The following is a 23,856-nucleotide window of genomic DNA, read 5'->3' on the forward strand; positions in this document are numbered from 1 at the left end:
CAGTCAACATTGTTTCTCATCTGGAGTGAAGAATATGAGAGACAATATAGGTGTGTTTTAGTGAGAAAATAGTAAGATTACTGTCTCTCTCTTTTCTTTTCTCAGAGCCTGATGATGTGAGGCTGGTAGGAGGAGGCAGTCGCTGTGCTGGTGGAGTAGAGTGGTACTACCAGGGAGAGTGGAGGACTGTGGGAGCTGAGGACTGGGACCCGAGGGATGTAGCTGCAGTAGTGTGTAGACAGCTGGGTTGTGGCTCCACTGTTTCTGTACCACCTGGAAACACCACTAGAGGGTTTAGAGTTATCTGTTCTGGATCTGAGCCTTCACTGAGAGAATGTTCCAGAATTTATTATCTCCTTCCTGGACTCACAGTGATCTGCTCAGGTAATAACAATATATTATAATTACATTCAACTGATTTCCTTCATTCATACAACTTCCTCTGCACCTCTCATGATGACTGTTTAGCTTGTAAATCTGCTTTGCAAAATAGATCACTCAGTCAAGTTGGAATCAATATACAACTTAAATATCCCAGAATGCTTTTGTATGTGAGTGTCATCTCAGTGAACGTCTCTAACCACTACCACTGTAACATGTCATGTTATTGTCACATCTAAATGATGAAAGTAGTTGAGGAGCTACGTTTTCTTTCTCTCTCCTCTTGTTCCAGATGTCCTGCTTCAGCCTGATATCAACATATGTTGTCTCAGTGACTGTAGGCCCACTACTCATGTTGCCCTGTGAGGGAGGGTGGCTAGCACTGTTACATGCTGATGTTATTGTCATATCTATAGGAAACTAGTTGAAGAGGTTTTTCTTGTTCTCTTTTATTGTTACAGATCTCCTGGTCCAGCCTGATATCTTCCTGACTGACCCAATGGGAGGGGTCTCCAGGTGCCACCAGGGGCCCGAGATGTTCAGGGGCTACAACTTCACCATCACCTGCTCCACTCAGCCACAGTACCCAGGAGGCTCCTTCCTCCTCACGTTCACCGGCTCCAACAGAACCCAGACCCAGCCAGCTGTCAATCACTCTGCTGCCTTCCTCTTCCCTGCTGCAGATGACTCCCACCAAGGGAACTACAGCTGTGTTTATGAGAATGATGTTTTCTCTCACAACTTCTCCTCTGAGAGTGAGCTCCTCTCCCTTGCCATCACAGGTAACTGAACATGAACCAGACTTATAACTTTGTCATTGACAGATTTCCCACAGATCTATGTGATGATGATCAGTCCCCTCATCAAAGGTGTTTCTGCTTGCAGCCTCTCCTCTGCCAGCCTTCATCATCAGACACGTTGTAGTGCTGCTGATCCTACTGACAGCCATCACCACCTCCTACCTGTACTACAAGGTAAAGACATTTACTCAGACGTTACAAGTCATTTAAACTAGAGGGTGAGAGGGTGAGGGGGAGAGAATGGAGATACGAGAGAGTAAATGTCTGACTGTTGGTGCTGTGTCTCCCTAGCCCACCAGGAGGCAGAAGAGAGTGAACAGTGTGAGCAGCATGGATCTTTATGTCAATGCCATGGAGATGGTCTCTCTGAGCTCCAGAGCTGAAGCTGGACCGGGAGAGGAGAGAGCAGCCCAGGGGACGGAGTAGGAGTAGAATGAAGCTGATCCTTCATGCTGATCTTAGGTCAGTTTTGTGTTTTAAATCGATGGTCAGCAGTGGACTGGTGTTTAAAATGTGGTGACAAACCTTAAGTATTTCTAATTTTAATAACAATTTGAGAATTTGTTTATTTTTCTAGAACCTTGTAAGAAATCTAAAAGGAGTGACTGCAACCACCATTATTCATTTAGTTAGATTTTTTACCACCAGAGAAACATGGGGTTCTGGGTAACATGGGGTTTTAATTTTTTTAAGAGTTTCTCAATGATGTCTGTTTTGTGTTCCAAAATGCTTTCCTGCTTTTGTCTTCATGTCTTTATCTTATTTAGTGTCTCTTAGATTCTTTATCTTGACCTGTCATGATGTTATTGATTATAAATGTTATGATATTGATTATGAACTAGATTATTGTTATGATGTTGCTCTCTAAACTGCCATGTAATCAACTGAATGCTTTTAATAAAATTACAGGCTGTCAGTCTTGTGTGATTTAATTATTAGACAGACTACAACATACAGTATGAATTAACTGAGATCAGTCTGTGTGATTCCCCTCTTGGACAGACTACAACATACAGTATGAATTAACTGAGTTCAGTCTTGTGTGATTCCCCTCTTGGACAGACTACAACATACAGTATGAATTAACTGGTCATACATTTGGCAGGAGGTTAGGAAGTGCATCTCAGTTTCCACCTCATTTTGTGGGTTGTGGGCACATAGCCTGTCTTCTCTGGAGAGCCAGGTACTGACCTGTATATAGTCCTGCTATTGTTATATTACTGTTGCTCTTTAATTACTTTTTACTCTTTAATTACTTGTTACAGGCCAACCCAAGTGGTACTGTTCAGTAGGATAATAGTAGACCAACCCAAGCTGTACTGGTCAGTAGGATAATAGTAGACCAACCCAAGTGGTACTGTTCAGTAGGATAATAGTAGACCAACCCAAGCTGTACTGGTCAGTAGGATAATAGTAGACCAACCCAAGCTGTACTGGTCAGTAGGATAATAGTAGACCAACCCAAGCTGTACTGTTCAGTAGGATAATAGTAGACCAACCCAAGCTGTACTGGTCAGTAGGATAATAGTAGACCAACCCAAGCTGTACTGTTCAGTAGGATAATAGTAGACCTACCCAAGCTGTACTGTTCAGTAGGATAATAGTAGACCAACCCAAGCTGTACTGTTCAGTAGGATAATAGTAGACCAACCCAAGCTGTACTGTTCAGTAGGATAATAGTAGACCAACCCAAGCTGTACTGTTCAGTAGGATAATAGTAGACCAACCCAAGCTGTACTGTTCAGTAGGATGATAGTAGATCAACCCAAGCTGTACTGGTCAGTAGGATAATAGTAGACCAACCCAAGCTGTACTGTTCAGTAGGATAATAGTAGACCAACCCAAGCTGTACTGTTCAGTAGGATAATAGTAGACCAACCCAAGCTGTACTGGTCAGTAAGATAATAGTAGACCAACCCAAGTTGTACTGTTCAGTAGGATTAATAGTAGACCCTACTTCATCCTACTACTTCATGTATGTATTTTCTGATGTTTTATCAGATATCTTTTATCAGAGTATCTCTTGTGACATTGATCACGGCTATGAGGTTTCTCTCCTGTGTGTGTTCTCTGGTGTATAGTCAGATGGCTAGATGAAACAAAACTCTTCCCACATTGAGTACAGTTATAAGGTTTCTCTACTGTGTGTATTTTCTGGTGTGATTTTAAATCTGTTGTACGAACAAAACTCTTTCCACAGTCAGAGCAGTGGTAAGGTTTCTCTCCCTTGTGTGCTCTCAGATGTACTGTCAGACAGCTTGAGTGAGTAAAACTCTTCCCACATTGATCACAGCTATAAGATTTCTCTCCTGTGTGAATTCTCATGTGTACTTTTAGTGATTCTGATCTTAAGTAACTCTTCCCACAATCAAAACAGTGGTGAGATTTCTCTCCTGTGTGTACTCACTGGTGTATTTTAAGTTCTGATGAAGATTTGCAACCTTCCCCACAGTCAGAGAAGGAGTGAGATTTATTCCCTGTGGGTCTCTGCTGGTGTTTCTTGAGGTGATATCAACTGGAGAGACTCTTCTCTGCCTCGTTAGCATCATGATGTTGAGGCTCCCCAGAGGATCCACGATAGTCACGTCTCTGTCCTGTGTAAACAACAAGTCAGACGGATGGTTAAAGGCCCACAACAGCAGAAATCCAATGTAAAAGGTGATGCCAACAGCAAAGCCATGATGTTGTACGACAATTGACGTCTGTAATGAATGTTAAAATTACTTGACAATTGTCTGAAGACAGTCAAGTGAGCAACAATAGTCATATTTAGTCTTGTTTTCACATTAGTAGTAACATCAATGATTTTAGGCTAGAAAAAAGTAAAAGTTGTTGACATCCTAAGCAGTGTGCCAGATGACTTTTGGTCTTCTATATAGGCCCCTTTCTGTGTTTGCTAAAATTGCAACAAGGGTGATGCACATGCAATTTGGTTGCAGAAACCCCTCCCTTCTAATGCAGAAACCCCTCCCTTCTAATGCAGAAACCACAAGTTATGGATGTTGTATATCTGCCTGGAGCAAAAAGGTGAGCAGAGATTGTAGTTTTTCCACAATGTATTCTGAATATGACAACACACTATCAGTGCAAGATCAGGATGCTACTCAAGGAAACTCACATTAATCTCTGTGTCTATTCACTAGTTCACCACCGTGGGGGAAAACTCAGGGGAGTTCTCATAGGCTGACAGCAGATATAGCCTCCATTTCCAGGTTGCTTATGAGTGCATTTCACACTACTTTGGATTATAATTGTAAGGTTCATTTGAATGTCCTGTTTAATATAATGTTTATGTTTTTGTCGAAAATGTACTACTTTATATTTAAAAACAACTTCAACCAGTAAAAAGTTATTTGTCTACTATTCTAAAATGGATGACATTTTTTTAAATGATCTATCTTCAGACAATACCCCATAATGACATCACAATACCCCATAATGACATCACAATACCCCATAATGACATCACAATACCCCATAATGGCATCACAATACCCCATAATGACATCACAATACCCCATAAAAGTGAATAAAAGTTTAGAAATGCTTGCATACCAGGGAACTTTGGGCTAAACCAACTATATCATACTACGACCAATAAGCAAATACAAACTCAATGTACGTCACAAATAGTACGGTTAGTATGAGTATTCCAACACAGCTCAGGTCTCTGGGCTGACATTTTGTTTCTGTTTAAAACCTAGGTTGCCCCTTTAAAAAAGCCACACAACAATCAAACAACCAATCTGCAGTTGAAACAATTACAAAGCTGGCATTATTTTTTACTCCAATGTTTAGAAACAAATTTCAGATTTCCCCTTTAACACCACGGACATCAGTCCCACAACTGCCTTTGTTTTTAACACAGTAACGGTACCTAAAGTTGAAGTCGAAAGTTTACATACACCTTAGCCAAATACATTTAATCTCATCACAATTCCTGGCATTTAATCCTAGTAAAAATTCCCTGTCTTAGGTCAGTTAGGATCACCACTTTATTTTAAGAATGTGAAATGTCAAAATAATAGTAGAGAGAATTATTTATTTCAGTAAAATGTTTCGGGTAGCCTTCCACAAGCTTCCCACAATAAGTTGGGTGCATTTTGGCCCATTCCTCCTGACAGAGCTGGTGTAACTGAGTCAGGTTTGTAGGCCTCCTTGCTCGCACCCGCTTTTTCAGTTCTGCCCACACATTTTCTATACGATTGAGGTCAGGGCTATGTGATGGCCACTCCTATACCTTAATTTTGTTGTCCTTAAGCCATTTTGCCACAACTTTGGAAGCATGCTTGGGGTCATTGTCCATTTGGAAGACCCATTTGCGACCAAGCTTTAACTCATGTCTTGAGATGTTGCTTCAATATATCCACATAATTTCCCCACCTCATGATGCCATCTAATTTGTGAAGTGCACTAGTCTCACCTGCAGCAAAACACCCCCACAGACATGATGCTGCAACCTCCATGCTTCACAGTTGGGATGGTGAGCTTTGGTTTGCAAGCCTCTCACTTTTACTTCCAAACATAACGATGCTCATTATGGACAAACAGTTCTACATTTGTTTCTTCAGACCAGAGGACATTTCTCCAAAAAGTATGATTCACTGATGTGGCCATCAACCTCCTCCTTCACATCTGACTCCTGATGATCAACCTCCTCCTTCACATCTGACTCCTGATGATCAACCTCCTCCTTCACATCTGACTCCTGATGATCAACCTCCTCCTTCACATCTGACTCCAGTGATCAATCCAGTGATCAATGACCAAACCTGTTTAGGCTTTTTGGGAATTTAACTTCAATTAACCTGAAAGTTTTCATTGTATAAACATCTGTTGGGTTGGTAGAATGTGGAAAGACCCTCCTCATTGGTTAATATTCCCTGTAGTAGTAACATCTGTTGGGTTGGTAGAATGTGGAAAGACCCACCTCATTGGTTAATATTCCCTGAAGTAGAAACATCTGTTGGGTTGGTAGAATGTGGAAGTAGGTTTTAAATTCATACTTATTACAAATCTGCAGTTTTCTGACTATTATATAATTATTTAATGAAATAAATGTAAAAATGCACTGTTTGTCTGGAAATAAAAATAAACATTTATCTGCGTTAACCACTCCAGTCAACAGATGGCGATATGCGTTTTTTAGGCGATGCTATCAGAGTGACGTATAATGTAGTGGACGGGACGCTTCTTCAACAACATCTCGTCAGCCACCTCGGTAGCTTCCTAGTGGAAACGTTCAAGCTGTTCAGACTGTATTTGGAACATAATTCTGTCTTTTAACTAGTTTCCCCATTTCATGTCATATTTCCGTTTCGTCAGGTAACGGTAGCTGGCTTGATAAATGAGCCTATCACTAGTCTAGTCGCTAACTAGCTAGGTTAGCTGGCTAACATCCCCGACCATGAGCTCAGCAAGCTGCTGCCCTCCTGCTAAAAAAGAGGTCTGCTGGAAGGAGAAAGAAGGTATTTGGCTGAACGTTGTCGTGAAAGAGGAGAATGAAGAGGAGGATGTCACAGTAAAGGAAGAAGTCGAGGGTGAGGCTGTTACACAGAAAGAAGAGGAAGAAAACGATTATACTTTTTTTGGAGTGAATGAAGGAGAGATAACTGTCATATTGAAGGAGGAGGAGAGGGAAGAAGAGAAGGAGACAGAAGATCTGAGTAACACCAGTAAGTCCTGTCTTGAAAATAATTGTTGAACTGATACGTGGTTTTACAGCGGCATTCTACTCTAGTTCTGATCTTAAATGCTGTTTTTTAATGTAGGAATTGATAAAGCTACACTGTAAGATGTGAATACCATCAAGAAGCTGGCCAACAACTAAACGTTAATAATGGATTTACACCCAAAATCACAACTTAAATGTCTCACAGAATGGACTTGCCTTCATTCAATACTGCAGTTCCACTGTACTAAACTGGAGGCGATTTCCAGCCCACCATTGACTGCGGTCAAGTGAGCCGACTGTCGCAAAACGCGGTCAGGCCATCTGCTCGTCGGTTTCTTCCTGAATTTGCGTGCGCGAATACACTTTATGGAATGGCGTTTTTTCGGGTAGGGAAACTGAGTTGAATGGACTCTCATGCACAGGTCGTCCAGACGATGGCTACAAATCATTCCAAGCAAACCGTTTGAAGCACACTTATTCAATCTTCCATAATAAAAATGATACCAAATCGTTTATTTAATTTATCATTTAATTAATTTACTTTATCATTGCTGGAGTGTCAAGCGTTGGCTGGACTGGTGTAAACGCTACAACATACAATGATATTCTAGACCATTCTATAGGCCTCTCTGACTAAGAACCACACAGAGACCTGTATTTTGTCGTCGCTTTAATAACACGTGTGAAAACTGACTTCAGGTGATTGAGGGATCTCGTCTAGATTAAACGCCAGAGGAAGTTTGGTCATGTGGAGGGATCATTCAGGTCTGTTTAATTAAATCATCTGTTTGTCTTTGACAGGAGAGAGACCAGACTCTCCTTCTGACAGCGGGAAGAGTCCTTCAGGGAAACCAGACCCCGAGACGTCCAAACCAGCAGGACGACATCACTGCTCCCAGTGTGGGAAGAGTTTTACTCAGTTAGGGAGCCTGAGAACACATAAGAGAATACACACTGGAGAGAAGCCTTACCACTGTTCCCAATGTGGAATGTCGTTTACCCAGTTAGGGAGCCTGCAAACGCATGAGGGGACACACAGGGGAAAAGCTTTTCCAATGTTCCCATTGTGGAAAGAGTTTTGGCCAGGTAGGAAACCTGAACAAGCATGAGAGGACACACACAGGTAAGAAGATGTACCGCTGCTCCCAGTGTGGAGAGAGATTTACCCGGTTAAGGTACCTGAAAGAGCATGAAAGAATACATACAAATACACAGGAGGAGAAGACATACCACTGCTCTCATTGTGGAAAGACATTTTCCCAGTCAGAGAACCTGAAAACACATGAGAGAATCGAGAGGCTGTGTTCTGACTTGTGTTTCTGACTGAGAATGTGTGTGTTTGTTTGGGCTGTCAGACTTGAGTTCACTCTGTGTAATGTTAGTGCACTATTTTTAATTGTGATTAATCAATTGTCTGAAAGGGTTAAAAACACACTGAAAACATCCAAAATACATACTATATACAGCTAAAATCTACAATGCCATGTAAACACAAGATGACATTGAGGTTAAATAAAGTGTGCTTTATCAATGGAACATATTTTGACACGTCCACTGTGTGTCTCTGAAGAGTCATAATATCCATAACAACTAGAGGTCAAACAGGGAGATGGTTCCATTCATTTTCCCCACAGGGCTGTGTTTTGTTTAGACTCACCCTGGTGTGATGTTTTGACAACCATGGAAACCTCTCTGGGACGAGGTGACTGAGGACACAGTGTGTTGTGAATTTATTGTCATGTTTTTAAAATGGTATAAATGCCTTTATTTTAGCTGGACCCCAGGAAGAGGAGCTGCTGCCTTGGCAGGAACTAACAAGGATCCATAATAAACCCCAGGAAGAGTAGCTGCTGCCTTGGCAGGAAGTAATGGGGATCCATATTAAACCCCAGGAAGAGGAGCTGCTGCCTTGGCAGGAACTAATGGGGATCCGTAATAAATACAAATACTTTTATCAATATATTTGTCTCTCTCTACTCTCCGATTCAAATATGCTAATTAGCATCGAAGTAGACAACATGCAAGACTACAAATCCCTGCAAGCTCCTGCAAGTCATCTCTAGCCAACACATTTCACAGAATTGTCCATTGAAATAAATGTTGACAATTTAATCATTGCTACATTCAGGCCTGATTGGCGGAGTGCTACAGAGATGGTTGTCCTTCTGGAAGGTTCTCCCGTCTCCACAGAGGAAATCTGGATCTCTGTCAGAGTGAACATTGGGTTCTTGTTCACCTCCTTGATCAAGGCCCTTCTCCCCCGATTTCTCAGTTTGGCCGGGCGGCCAGCTCTAGAAAGAGTTTTGGTGGTTCCAAACTTCTTCCGTTTAAGAATGATGGCGGCCATTGTGTTCATGGGGACTGTTTGCTACAGACATTTTTGGTACCTTTCCACAGATCTGTACCTCGACACAATCCTGTCTCAGAACTCTACAGACAATTCCTTTGACCTCATGGCTTGGTTTTTGCTCTGACATGCACTGTAAACTGTGGGACCTTCTATAGACAGGTGTGTGCCTTTCCAAACCATGTCTAATTTATTGAATTTACCACAGGTGGACTCCAATCAAGTTGTAGAAACATCTCAAGGATGATCAATGGAATAAGGATGTCTGAGCTCATTTTCGAGTCTCATAGCAAAGGGTCTGAATACTTAAGTAAATACATTTGCAAAAAATTCAAATCTGTTATTGGTTTGTCATTATGGGGTTTTGTGTGTAGATTGATGAGGGGAAAAACATATTCAATTTTATAATGAGGCTGTAACGTAACTAAATGTGGAATAAGTGAAGGGGTCTGAATACTTAATGAATACACTGTATACCACTGGAAGAGCTTTCTATCATTGGCAGTTTTGTACACAGTCAGGTGATACGTGGTATAGAAAGTCCAATCTTAGGAGAGAACATGGGAGGCACTATACTGTGTGTCTGCAGGTGTCTATCTGGTCAAAACCACTGATAGAGGTGCCCCTCCACCCTCTGGTGGGATGGATCATGTCTACAGAGAAACCTACATTCAAATACTTAGATTTGTGAAATTATTAGATATTACTTGTTAGATATTACTGCACTGTCGGAGCTAGAAGCACAAGCATTTTGCTACACCTGCAATAACATTTGCTAAACAATTGTATGTGACCAATAACATGTGATTTGATTCTGATTTGAAATAAATGTCCTATTTATCAAAGGTGCTTTTGGCTGGTGTCAAAATGACTCCAAAGGATTTGAATTTGTTAAAAGTCCATATTGGTACAGAAACACTAAACCGTGATTTAGATTTATTAAGAACAAGTTGATTGACAAATTAATGAACAATTGGAAGAATTGAATAAACCACATTTAGGCTGATAAAAGATATGCCTCAGGTCAAAATGATCCATGTCAGAACTATGGTTCTATGGTTCAATTCAATGTAGTGGGTCTAAAGTTTGTTCTAAATTATTAAAAACGAATCAATCAACACATGCTTTTCTATGAACGACTTAATATGATAATCAACTTTATTTAATTAAAAAATAAACTTTTGGTTCCTCAACTGCGTTGCCACTCCAGTCAGCAGATGGCGATGTGCGTCTTTTAGGTTCAGGCGATGCTGCCAGTGTGACGTATAATCTAGTGGACGGGACGCTGCTTCAACAACAACAGTTCGACACCCTCGGTAGCTTAATAGCAAACATAGCTACAACATTCACTCTCTTTATACTGTTTTTGGTGTGTATTAGTCGCTGTGTACTAAACACACTTCTGTCTTATGTACGTGTTGACCCATTTAATTATATAATTACGTTGTTTGTCAGCTAGCTGGTTTGCTAAATTAGCTTAGAACTAGGCTAGTTGCTAATGCTAGCTAGCGAACATCCCCGACCATGAGTTCACTAAGCTGCTCTCCTCCTGCTAAAGAAGAGGAGGTCTTCTGGACGGAGAAAGAAGTTCTCCCGAAAGAGGAGGGGGAAGAGAAGGATGTTTCAATACAAAAACAAGTAGAGGGTGAAGCTGTTACCGTGAAAGAAGAAGAGAAAGACGTTTCAGTGGAAGAAAAGGAAGACTCGTTCAGATTGAAAGAGGAGGAGGCGGAGATGACTGTCACATCGGTAAAGGAGGAGGAGGAAGAAGAGGACACTGGACATCTGGGCCCGGTTTCCCAAACGCATCTTAAGGCATCCTATGGTTCTAACGGTGAACTCAGCCGTAAGATGGTTTTGAGAAACCGGGCCGTGATTAACACTAGTAAGTACTGTCTTAAAAACAGAGGCACAAACTCTGCAGTTGTTGAACTGATGTGTGGTGTTAAAGGGGAAATATGTAATTGCTACATTTATATTATTTATAGCCATTGATTCTTGAAGAATATAACACATACCTCATGAGCTTAGTTCAACTGTTGTACCCCATCAGAACCCCAAATAAGATTTTTTTTACTCCAATGTTTAGAAACAATGTAAATCAACACTGTTTAGCCTCAACATGGTTAAAACTATCATGTTGATTTCATGGATGGTCAGTCCTTGCATCCGTAGGTCTGTCTATGAATTTGAGAGTAGTTACATTTCTCCAGACCCATCCATCATCTTATCACCAAAACAGTGGTGGAATGACATCTTTGTTCTTGTTTGAACTGCAGATTGGTTGATCGATTGATTTGGCTTTTTTAAAGGGACAACCTAGTATTTAAACAGCAACAAAATGCCTGCCCTGAGACTTGGTTTGGTAAACAGCTGAGGGATGGGGGCTGGATAAATGTCACCACTCTCACATTCAATTAAATGCCCTCGTGCGCCTATTTTAGCAAACACAGAAAGGGGCCTATATTGGTGACCAAAGGTTGTCTGGCACACTGCTTAGGGGTTCAGCAACTGTAATAACTTATTTCTAGCCGACAATCATCGATGTTACTACTAATGTGAAAACAAGACAAAATATGACTATTGTTGCTCACTTGACTGTCTCAAGACAATTGTCAAATAATTTTAACATTCATTACAGACGTCAATTGTTGTACAACATCATGGCTACGCTGTTGGCATCACCTTTTACAGTGGATTTCTGCTGTTGTGGGCCTTTAACCATCTGTCTGACTTGTTGTTCACACAGGAGAGAGACGTGACTATCGTGGATCCTCTGGGGAGCCTCAACAACATCATGAAGCTGATGAGGCAGAGAAGAGTCCCTCCCGATCAGAACTCCTCAAGAAACACCCGTGGAGACCAACAGGGAAGAAATCTCACTGCTGCTCTGACTGTGGGAAGAGTTACTTAAGATCAAATTCACTAAAAGTACAAATGAGAATTCACACCGGAGAGAAACCTTATAGCTGTGATCAATGTGGGAAGAGTTTTACTACATCTAGCCATAGGATTGCACACCAGAGAACACACACAGGAGAGAAACCTTATAGCTGTGATCAATGTGGGAAGAGTTTTACTCAGTCAAGCAGCCTGTTATCTCACCAGAGAAAACACACAGGAGAGAAACCTTACAGCTGTTATCAATGTGGGAAGAGTTTTACTCAGTCAAGCAACCTTGTATCACACCAGAGAACACACACAGGAGAGAAACCTTATAGTTGTGAACAATGTGGGAAGAATTTTACCACATCCAGCCATCTGATTGTACACCAGAGAACACACACACAGGAGAGAAATCTTATAGCTGTGAACAATGTGGGAAGAGATACTCTGATAAATGATCTCTGATCAAACATCAGAAAATACATACATGAAGTAGTTGTTTCATGATATCAATGAATTAATGTCACAATGTAGAATGTTTAAACATTGTAGTAGGATATATTTAATGATGTCACAATTTAATGATGTCACAATGTAGAATGTTTTAACATTGTAGTAGCAGTATTTTAATGATGTCACAATGTAGAATGTTTTAACATTGTAGTGGGAGTATTTTAATGATGTCACAATGTAGAATGTTTTAACATTGTAGTAGCAGTATTTTAATGATGTCACAATGTAGAATGGTTTAACATTGTAGTAGCAGTATTTTAATGATGTCACAATGTAGAACACTAAACGTTTGCCCCCTGTTCAATTGATTTCTGCATGATATGGATATTAGCCTCAGGGGGAAAATCCAGGCTCTGAATTGAAAGAGTGCTATTTATATGATATAACAGAAAGTGACTAACACAAAAAGAGCCGTGTTACACTTACAGCATTGGTGACCCACTTGAATCAAAATGTAGCTAGATGTTTTCTACAAGTTGTCCTCTAACCATTGATGTCCACATTATTCCCTGATTCCATGGGGTTTTTGAGCTGTTAGTTTTAACAGGACAAACTCATCTCCCCCTTTCACACAAATGATTTCAACATGATATCGATGAGTGATGAAAAATAAGTGTTGCGTTCCTTTGTTTAACGACCTCTAAATTTAAATGCATCTCTCCAAAATGTAGCTGACTGTCTTCTGCAGGTTGTCCTCTAACCAGGGAGGTAAAATATATCTCCTATTTCCATGTGTTTTTTTAGTTGTGTTAGTTTCAACAGCACCAACAACCTGATTTCCCCCCTAATTGATATCAGTGATTTATTGCTTCTTGTCAAAACAACAGTGTTTCTGGTGCTCGTGCATTTTAAAAGGTGCTTGTTTAAAAAAATACAAGTAATCTGATTGTTGTTGCAGATGTTTGTGGAGATACTACATTTTATGTTTAGGTTTTCAATATCACAAATGGTTTCTGCATATTGGTTATTCATTTGGACCCATTAAAACTGTGTTTTGACATTGGGCTGTACCACCTAGCAAAATGTCATTGAAAAGACGTTGAAAAGAAGACTATACCCAACGTCCAATATACGTTTGGTTTTAGTTGAAGGTTTTAAATATTTATTTTCAGGTTGTTGTTAATAATGACTTGAAAACAACTTAATTTTTTGTTGTGGAAAATATTGAATCAACTATTTCACCAAAACCAGAACCTGTGAATTCAACTAGACTTTATTACAAACAGTAACAAAGCCGAACAATTCCATGGAAGAACTGACTCTTCATTCTTAGTACTTGGCTTTTATATAGTCTGATCCTTACATAACATTCTAACCACTAGGCTACCCTGCTGCCCCAATAATACACTAAATACATGTAATATAGCCTATACAGTCTGATCCTTACATAACATTCTAACCACTACCCTGCTGCCCCAATAATACACTAAATACATGTAATATAGCCTATACAGTCTGATCCTTACATAACATTCTAACCACTAGGCTACCCTGCTGCCCCAATATTGTGAGAGGTGATATTCTCCTGGACCAGACAGCATCACAGGTGATATTCTCCTGGACCAGACAGCATCACAGGTTATATTCTCCTGGACCAGACAGCATCACAGGTGATATTCTCCTGGACCAGACAGCTGGGGGAATACACTATATATTCAATAGTATGTGGACACCCCTTCAAATTAGTAGATTGGGCCATTTCAGCCACACCAGTTGCTGACAGGTGTTTAAAATTAAGCACACAGCCATGCAATCTCCATAGACAAACATTGACAGTAGAATGGCCTTACTGAAGACCTTTCAGTAACTTTCAATGTGGCACCGTCATAAGATGGCACCTTTCCAACAAGTCAGTTTGTCAAATTCCTGCCCTGCTGGAGCTGCCTTGTCGACTGTAAGTGCTGTTATTGTGAAGTGGAAACATCTGGGACCAACAACGGCTCAGCCAAGAAGTAGTGGGCCACACAAGTTCACAGAACAGGACCGTCGAGTGCTGAAGAGTGTAACGTGTAAAAATTGTCTGTACTTGGTTGCAACACTCACTAACGAGATCCAAACGGGAGGAGGGGGAGGTTAGATCCAAGAGGGAGGGGGGGAGGAGAAGGGAAGTAGGGTAGAGAGGGAGGAGGGGGAGAGAGAGAGAGAGGGGAGGGGGAGAGGGAAGTAGGGTAGAGGGAGGAGGGGGAGAGAGAGGAGGGGGGGGGGGAGAGAATAAATGTTTATCACTGTCTTCTCACCAGTGATGCCATCATAACCAGTAACCTGTTCCTCTCTTGGCCCAGCCCAGCCTGACCCTGACATATAGCATCAGGCCTGTTGAGTTGACTTGGTTAACAGACCTCTAGCTTCTACACCACATCCCCTCTTCTCCTGCACTAACATGAGACCTCATCAGTACTCATTTTGGGTGCTGGTACTGTTTCTATTTAGGTGCTGGAATGTTAAGTCAATATTCTATAAGAGGTGAACTCAATCAGAAGAAGGTTAGAGGTGATATTATAGGACACACTATGTGAAATGTTGCTGCTCTGTCAGCAGTTTCCTGTGGAGTTTTTTTAACATATCAGTTTGCTGTAGTGTGTTCAACCACTGATCCAAGATAAGTTGCTAAGAAGTTTATCTCACATCAAAGACCCAACGAACGAATGACATAGAAGTCATATAGCCGAGCAGCACGTTCCAGTCTTCAGTCTTCTCTACATGACAGTGACTTGTGTATGTCAGTGGAGCCCCAGTTAGAGACAGACATGATACCTGCAGTGGTACTGATGACCCTGTTGTGGAGCACAGGTAAGATGCTCTTATACTGCTATACACTTGTGACAGTTATTGAGATGTGATTTAATATTGTAAGATATCTTACCATTTGCAGGGTTAGTAAAATAACATGCAACTGGAAGCAGACAGTAAACATGTGTCTCAAAGCAGGACAATGATGTGATCACCTGTAAATGTACTTTACTGTAGGCTAACTGTCCATCTGGGGACAGGCACTAATGTCAGTTAAGTTGTGATGGTGTCCTGCATCTGACTGTTGTATATTCAGTGTGTTAATTATTGATTGTATCTGTCTCTATGTAAATGAATGAGAGTATATATTATGAATTATATATTATATTGGTGTTATGTTAGAGTAGGAGAAGGGAGGGGTGTAGATGATAGAGGTCTATGAGCTGAGTCAAGATCAACAGGTCCAACACTATATGTCAGGAAGTGAGAGAGATTGAGAGAATGGAATAGAGAGGAGGGGTGGGGAGAGAGATTTGAGGAGGAGGAGAGAGAGAGGAGGGTAGGGAGAGAGGAGGGTAGGGGAGAGAGAATGGGAGGTGAGGGGGGGGGGAGGGGAGAGAGAATGGGAGGGGAGTTGGGAGTGGAGTGCATAGAGCAAGATAGGAGAGAGAGAAAATGTTTGAGGAGAGAGGAGGGTAGAGGAGAGAGGAGGGTAGGGAGAGAGAAGGCTATAGGAGAGAAGTTGGTAGGGGAGAGAGAAGAGTATTGGAAATAGGAGGGTAGATGAGAGATGAGGGTAAGCGTGAGATATATGTGGAGGAGAGAGGAGGGTCGGGGAGAGAGTAGAAGAGTTTTAGAAAAAGAGGTAGAGGAGAGAGGAATATAGGGCACAGACAGTAGGGGTGAGAGAAGGGGAGGAGAGTGAGGAGAGTAGGGGAGAGTGGAGGGTAGAGGAGAGAGGAGGGTAGGGGAGGGTGGAGGGTAGAGGAGAGAGAAGGGTGGAGGAGAGAGAAGGTTGGAGGAGAGAGGAGGGTAGGGGAGGGTGGAGGGTAGATGAGAGAGAAGGGTGGAGGAGAGAGGAGGGTGGAGGGTAGAGGAGAGAGAAGGGTGGAGGAGGGTAGAGGAGAGAGAAGGGTGGAGGAGAGAGGAGGGTGGAGGAGAGAGGAGGGTAGAGGAGAGAGAAGGGTGGAGGAGAGAGGAGGGTGGAGGAGAGAGGAGGGTAGAGGAGGAGAGAGGATGGAAGAGGATAGTGAAGGGTAGGGAAGAGAGCGATTTGTGAAGGAGAAAGGAGGGTAGGGGCGAGGAGGTCAGGAGAGAGAATTGTAGAGGAGAGAGGAGATTGGAGGGTTGGGGATAGAGGGTTGGGGACAGAGAGGAAGGTAGAGGAGAGAGGAGGGAAGGGGAGAGTGAAGAGAGGAGGGTAGTGGAGAGAGATTTGAGAAGGAGAAAGGTGGGTAGGGGAGAGGAGGGTAGGAGGGAGGGAAGGGTAGAAGAGAGAGGGGGAATGTGTTTACACATAGGTGTTGCACCATACCAATGATAAGCCTGTCTTCCCCATCACATCATGAAATGTCCTGTTGACGTTCATTTAACCTCTGTCTCTCTCTTCCTCTGATACCTCCCTTTCTCCTTTGTTTCTCTCTTTCTCCTCTGTCTCTCTCTTTCTCCTCAGATCTCCAGGTTCAAAGCATCAGTCCACCAGGTAGGTAGAGTATAAATCTACAGTGATTATAGCAGTTCAATATCAGTCAACTTTATTATACCACATGAAGAAAGTCATGTGTCCATACAAACCATTCTAAAACCCAATAACAAGTAGTGTTTTATGGAACTACTTATACTTGACATATTATATATTATATTGGTCTGATGTTAGAGTAGGAGAAGGGGGGTGTAGATGATAGAAGTCTGTTACCAAGGCAACAGGACTGATGCTATCTGTCAGGAAGAGAGAGAGAGGAACAGAGAGAGAGAGAGAGAAGGCGTGGAGAGAAAGTGAGATGTCAACAGAGATCGGGCTGACAGACTAACATGCAGCCAACTGAATATCTTGTCTTTACTGACTTCTCACCAGTGATGTCATCATAACCAGCAACCTTTTCCACTCTTGGTCCGGCTCAGCTTGACCCCTGACCTCTGAAATTAATGATTTAAAAAATGACGACATTTTTTTTTTAAATTAGAGTTAATCTCATGCTGTTGGTAGCTTGGTTCAACCACTGATCAAAGATAAGTTGCTGAGAAGTTTATCTCACATCATTGAAGTCAAGAACTAATGAGATTAAAGTCATGTAGCCTAGAAGCATTTTCCACTCTTCAGTCCTCTCTCCCTGACCCCTGACCCCCACCAGTCTAGTACATAACTCAACTCTCTACCTGACCCCCGACCCCCACTAGTCTAGTACATAACTCAACTCTCTACCTGACCCCCGACCCCCACCAGTCTAGTACATAACTCAACTCTCTACCTGACCCCCGACCCCCACCAGTCTAGTACATAACTCAACTCTCTACCCGACCCCCACCCCCACTAGTCTAGTACATAACTCAACTCTCTACCTGACCCCCGACCCCCACCAGTCTAGTACATAACTCAACTCTCTACCCGACCCCCACCAGTCTAGTACATAACTCAACTCTCTCCCCGACCCCCACCAGTCTAGTACATAACTCAACTCTCTCCCTGATCCCCACCATTCTAGTACATAACTCAACTCTCTCCCTGATCCCCACCAGTCTAGTACATAACTACTTTTGTTCCCACACTTGGGACTCTGATTCTCTATTGGTTACCAACACATCTGGATTGGAGCTATGAACCCACACTTTCAATTGATCCATTTTAGGTAATAAGCTTCTTATTAGTGTTAACGTGCAGAAATCCCAGGCTTTTACGAGAGCAGAAATCAGTGAAGCAGATATAAGAGCACAAGTCAGAATTGGGGCTAGCAACAGTAGATGGGCCAGGGTGTTCATGCAGATTTCCAGATATCATCAACAGTAATACAATCAGGGCCCGGCAGAGGACAGGGAGAGCTCTGCAGTGCTGATTTATGACATCTGAATGTGCATCAGATGGCAACAAGATCCTATTGTACAGCGATTTCCTCAGGTAACATGAATACAAAGCCAGCAAGAGGTAGTGGGAAAAGGATGGGAGGACAAAAGTCCATGTAACCAATAGAGAGTCAGAGTCCCAAGTGTGGGAACAAACATAGTTTGTAAAGAAAGTTTGTAGTCAACAAAGTATGAAGTCATGAGGCAAAAAGCAAAATTGCAAAATGTGCAAGAAAAAAATGCAGTCTATAACGATGTGCAGTCTATAACGATGTAAGTTCAGAGTCAAATCAAATCAAATGTTAATGGTCACATGCGCCGAATACAACAGTTTCCTTACAGTGAAATGTTTACTTATGAACCCTTAACCGAGAGTGTCGTTAAACAAATACAGAATAAGAGATAAAAGTAACAAGTAATTAAAGAGCAGCAGTGAAAAATAACAGTGTTTACAGGGGGTGTCGGTACAGAGTCAGTGTGTGGGGGCACCGGTTAGTCAGTGTGTGGGGGCACCGGTTAGAGTCAGTGTGTGGGGGCACCGGTTAGAGTCAGTGTGTGGGGGCACCGGTTAGTCAGTGTGTGGGGGCACCGGTTAGAGTCAGTGTGTGGGGGCACCGGTTAGTCAGTGTGTTAGAGTCAGTGTGTGGGGGCACCGGTTAGAGTCAGTGTGTGGGGGCACCGGTTAGTCAGTGTGTGGGGGCACCGGTTAGAGTCAGTGTGTGGGGGCACCAGTTAGAGTCAGTGTGTGGGGGCACCGGTTAGAGTCAGTGTGTGGGGGCACAGGTTAGAGTCAGTGTGTGGGGGCACCGGTTAGAGTCAGTGTGTGGGGGCACCGGTTAGAGTCAGTGTGTGGCGGGCACCGGTTAGAGTCAGTGTGTGGGGGCACCGGTTAGAGTCAGTGTGTGGGGGCACCGGTTAGAGTCAGTGTGTGGTGGGCACCGGTTAGAGTCAGTGTGTGGGGGCACCGGTTAGTTGAGGTAGTATGAACATCGAGGTAAAGTTAAGTGACTATCTAGAAGAAAAATAAACGCACACCTATTTAGGCGAGGTGCTGGCTAGCGGAGTAGAAAACCCTGATGAAGACAGCTTGGCTGTCGAAACGTTGGTAATTAAATTTTTGCATCTGAGCTCCTAGAGTGTGCGGCTCGCTTTTATTTTCAAGTTAAGTGACTATGAATAGATGACAAAAGAGAGTGGCAGTGGTTTTGAGAGAGGGGGGGATATGAATAGTCTGGGTAACCATTTGACTAGATGTTCAGGAGTCTTATGGCTTGGGGATAGAAGCTGTTTAGAAGCCTCTTGGACCTAGACTTGGCGCTCTGGTACCGCTTGCCGTGCGGTAGCAGAGAGAACAGTCTATGACTCGGGTGACTGGTGTCTTTCACAATTTTCAGGGCCTTGCTCTGACACCACCTGTTATAGAGGTCCTGGATGGCAGCAAGCTTGACCTCAGTGATGTACTGGGCCATTCACACTACGCTCTGTAGTGCCTTGCGGTCGGAGGCTGAGCAGTTGCCGTACCAGGCAGTGATGCTACCAGTGGTGCAGCTGTAGAACCTTTTGAGAATCTGAGGACCCATGTCAAATATTTTCAGTCTCCTGAGGGGGAATAGGTTTTGTCATGCCCTCTTCACGACTGACATGGTGTGCTTGGAGCTCGTTGTCGGTGATTAGGCCTACCACTGTTTTGTCATCAAATTTAACCTCCTATGGAAGAGACGGGCTAAGATCCTGTTAACGGGATCGATTTGACAACAGTCAAACAACAGAAATCTCATAATTAAAATTCCTCAAACATACATCAACTTGTTGTTAATCCCACCACATTGTCCGATTTCAAAACTACTTTACGAAAAGCACACCATCAGATTATGTTAGGTCAGCACCTCGTCACAGAAAAACACAGCCATTTTTCCAGCCAAAGAGAGGAGTCACAAAAAGCAGAAATACAGATTAAATGTATCACTAACCTTTGATGATCTTCATCAGATGACACTCATAGGACATCATGTTACACAATACATGTATGTTTTGTTTGAGGAAGTTCATATTTATATCCAAAAATCGCGTTATGTTCAGTAATGTTTTGCTTCCAAAACATCTGGTGATTTTGCAAAGATCCACATCAATTTACAGAAATACTCATAATAAACATTGATAAAATATACAAGTGTTATGCATGTCATTTTAGATCCACTTCTCCTTAATGCAACCGCTGTGTCAGATTTCAAAAACACTTTGAAAAAACACCATGCAATAATCTGAGACAGCGCACAGACACAAAAACAAGCCATACAGATACCCGCCAAATCAAATCAAATCAAATTTTATTTGTCACATACACATGTTTAGCAGATGTTAATGCGAGTGTAGCGAAATGCTTGTGCTTCTAATTCCGACAATGCAGTAATAACCAACAAGTAATCTAACTAACAATTCCAAAACTACTGTCTTATACACAGTGTGGGGATAAAGATTATGTACATAAAGATATATGAATGAGTGATGGTACAGAGCAGCATAGGCAAGATACAGTAGATGGTATTGAGTACAGTAAATACATATGAGATGAGTATGTAAACAAGGTGGCATAGTTAAAGTGGCTAGTGATACATGTATTACATAAGGATGCAGTAGATGATATAGAGTACAGTATATACGTATAGATATGAGATGAATAATGTAGGGTATGTAAACATTATATTAGGTAGCATTGTTTAAAGTGGCTAGTGATATATTTTACATCATTTCCCATCAATTCCCATTATTAAAGTGGCTGGAGTTGAGTCAGTGTGTTGGCAGCAGCCACTCAATGTTAGTGGTTGCTTTTTAACAGTCTGATGGCCTTGAGATAGAAGCTGTTTTTCAGTCTCTCGGTCCCAGCTTTGATGCACCTGTACTGACCTCGCCTTCTGGATGATAGCGGGGTGAACAGGCAGTGTCTCGGGTGGTTGTTGTCCTTGATGATCTTTATGGCCTTTCTGTAACATCGGGTGGTGTAGGTGTCCTGGAGGGCAGGTAGTTTGCCCCCGGTGATGCGTTGTGCAGACCTCACTACCCTCTGGAGAGCCTTACGGTTGTGGGCGGAGCAGTTGCCGTACCAGGCGGTGATACAGCCCGCCAGGATGCTCTCAATTGTGCATCTGTAGAAGTTTGTTTGTAAGTGCTTTTGGTGACAAGCCAAATTTCTTCAGCCTCCTGAGGTTGAAGAGGCGCTGCTGCGCCTTCTTCACGATGCTGTCTGTGTGAGTGGACCAATTCAATTTGTCTGTGATGTGTATGCCGAGGAACTTAAAACTTACTACCCTCTCCACTACTGTTCCATCGATATGGATAGGGGGGTGTTCCCTCTGCTGTTTCCTGAAGTCCACAATCATCTCCTTAGTTTTGTTGACGTTGAGTGTGAGGTTATTTTCCTGACACCACACTCCGAGGGCCCTCACCTCCTCCCTGTAGGCCGTCTCGTCGTTGTTGGTAATCAAGCCTACCACTGTTGTGTCGTCCGCAAACTTGATGATTCAGTTGGAGGCGTGCGTGGCCACGCAGTCGTGGGTGAACAGGGAGTACAGGAGAGGGCTCAGAACGCACCCTTGTGGGGCCCCAGTGTTGAGGATCAGCGGGGTGGAGATGTTGTTGCCTACCCTCACCACCTGGGGGCGGCCCGTCAGGAAGTCCAGTACCCAGTTGCACAAGGCGGGGTCGAGACCCAGGGTCTCGAGCTTGATGACGAGCTTGGAGGGTACTATGGTGTTAAATGCCGAGCTGTAGTCGATGAACAGCATTCTCACATAGGTATTCCTCTTGTCCAGATGGGTTAGGGCAGTGTGCAGTGTGGTTGAGATTGCATCGTCTGTGGACCTATTTGGGCGGTAAGCAAATTGGAGTGGGTCTAGGGTGTCAGGTAGGGTGGAGGTGTTATGGTCCTTGACTAGTCTCTCAAAGCACTTCATGATGACGGAAGTGAGTGCTACGGGGCGGTAGTCGTTTAGCTCAGTTACCTTAGCTGTCTTGGGAACAGGAACAATGGTGGCCCACTTGAAGCATGTGGGAACAGCACACTGGTATAGGGATTGATTGAATATGTCCGTAAACACACCAGCCAGCTGGTCTGCGCATGCTCTGAGGGCGCGGCTGGGGATGCCGTCTGGGCCTGCAGTCTTGCGAGGGTTAACACATTTAAATGTTTTACTCACCTCGGCTGCAGTGAAGGAGAGTCCGCATGTTTTCGTTGCAGGCCGTGTCAGTGGCACTGTATTGTCCTCAAAGCGGGCAAAAAAGTTATTTAGTCTGCCTGGGAGCAAGACATCCTGGTCCGTGACTGGGCTGGTTTTCTTCTTGTAGTTTGTGATTGACTGTAGACCCTGCCACATACCTCTTGTGACTGTGCTGTTGAATTGAGATTCTACTTTGTCTCTATACTGACGCTTAGCTTGTTTGATAGCCTTGCGGAGGGAGTTGCTGCACTGTTTGTATTCGGTCATGTTACCAGTCACCTTGCCCTGATTAAAAGCAGTGGTTTGCGCTTTCAGTTTCACGCGAATGCTGCCATCAATCCACGGTTTCTGGTTAGGGAATGTTTTAATCGTTGCTATGGGAACGACATCTTCAATGCACGTTCTAATGAACTTGCGGAGTTGTGGTGTCAACAGAAGTCAGAAATAGCATTATAAATATTCACTTACCTTTGATGATCGTCATCAGAATGCACTCCCAGGAATCCCAGTTCCACAATAAATGTTTGTTTCGTTCGATAAAGTCCATCATTTATGTCCAAATACCACCTTTTGGTAGCTTGTTTGGTAAACAAATCCAAACTCATAAGTCCAGGCGAAGGTTCAGACAAACAGTTATATTACAGTTCGTAGAAACATGTCAAACGATGTATAGAATCAATCTTTAGGATGTTTTTAACATAAATCTTCAATAATGTTCCAACCGGAGAATTCCTTTGTCTTTAGAATTGCAATGGAACGCAGGTCGCTATCACGTGAGCGAGTGTGATCAGCTCATGCCACTCTGGCAGAGCCCTTACTCAAACAGCTCTCACCCCCCTCCTTCACAGTAGAAACCTCAAACAAGGTTCTAAAGACTGTTGACATCTAGTGGAAGCCTTAGGAAGTGCAATATGACCCCATAGACACTGTATATTCGATAGGCATTGATGTTGGAACTTTGCTGCAAGGACTTGCTTCCATTCAGCCATAAGAGCATTAATGAGCTTAGGTACAGATGTTGGGCGATTTGGCCTGGATTGCAGTCTGCATTTCAAATCATAAGAAAAGTATTGGATGGGGTTTAGGTCAGGGCTCTGTGCAGGCCAGTAAAGTTCTTCCACATCGATCTCAACAAACTATTTCTGTATGGACCTTGCTTTGTGTACAGGGGCATTGTCATGCTGAAACAGGAAAGGGGCTTCCCCAAACTGTTGCCACAAAGTTGGAAGCACAGAATTGTCTAGAATGCGATTA

General features: G+C 42.8%; 2 protein-coding genes and 1 long non-coding RNA gene across 3 annotated transcripts in view; all 3 read left to right on the plus strand.

The window, feature by feature from the left end:
* LOC135537362 (scavenger receptor cysteine-rich type 1 protein M130-like) overlaps positions 1-23,856 on the plus strand; it is a 78,412-nt gene that overhangs the window by 49,497 nt on the left and 5,059 nt on the right. Inside the window, exons 13-17 of the mRNA XM_064963551.1 lie at positions 106-384; positions 843-1,163; positions 1,267-1,355; positions 1,473-1,603; positions 15,309-15,391. Coding sequence (XP_064819623.1) covers positions 106-384; positions 843-1,163; positions 1,267-1,355; positions 1,473-1,603; positions 15,309-15,391 — 903 coding nt within the window. The remainder of the gene's footprint in view (positions 1-105; positions 385-842; positions 1,164-1,266; positions 1,356-1,472; positions 1,604-15,308; positions 15,392-23,856) is intronic.
* On the plus strand, positions 6,285-10,051 carry LOC135537359 (uncharacterized). The gene is made up of 2 exons (XR_010455199.1): positions 6,285-6,856; positions 7,657-10,051. It is a non-coding gene; the product is annotated as an uncharacterized LOC135537359 (long non-coding RNA).
* LOC135537357 (zinc finger protein with KRAB and SCAN domains 1-like) lies at positions 10,465-12,639 on the plus strand. The gene is made up of 2 exons (XM_064963548.1): positions 10,465-11,087; positions 11,952-12,639. The coding sequence occupies exons 1-2, from the start codon at positions 10,727-10,729 to the stop codon at positions 12,551-12,553; spliced, it is 963 nt and encodes a 320-aa protein (XP_064819620.1). The 5' UTR covers positions 10,465-10,726; the 3' UTR covers positions 12,554-12,639.

The sequence above is a fragment of the Oncorhynchus masou genome, unplaced genomic scaffold (genome assembly GCF_036934945.1).
Source record: "Oncorhynchus masou masou isolate Uvic2021 unplaced genomic scaffold, UVic_Omas_1.1 unplaced_scaffold_756, whole genome shotgun sequence".
Taxonomy (NCBI): Eukaryota; Metazoa; Chordata; class Actinopteri; order Salmoniformes; family Salmonidae; genus Oncorhynchus; species Oncorhynchus masou.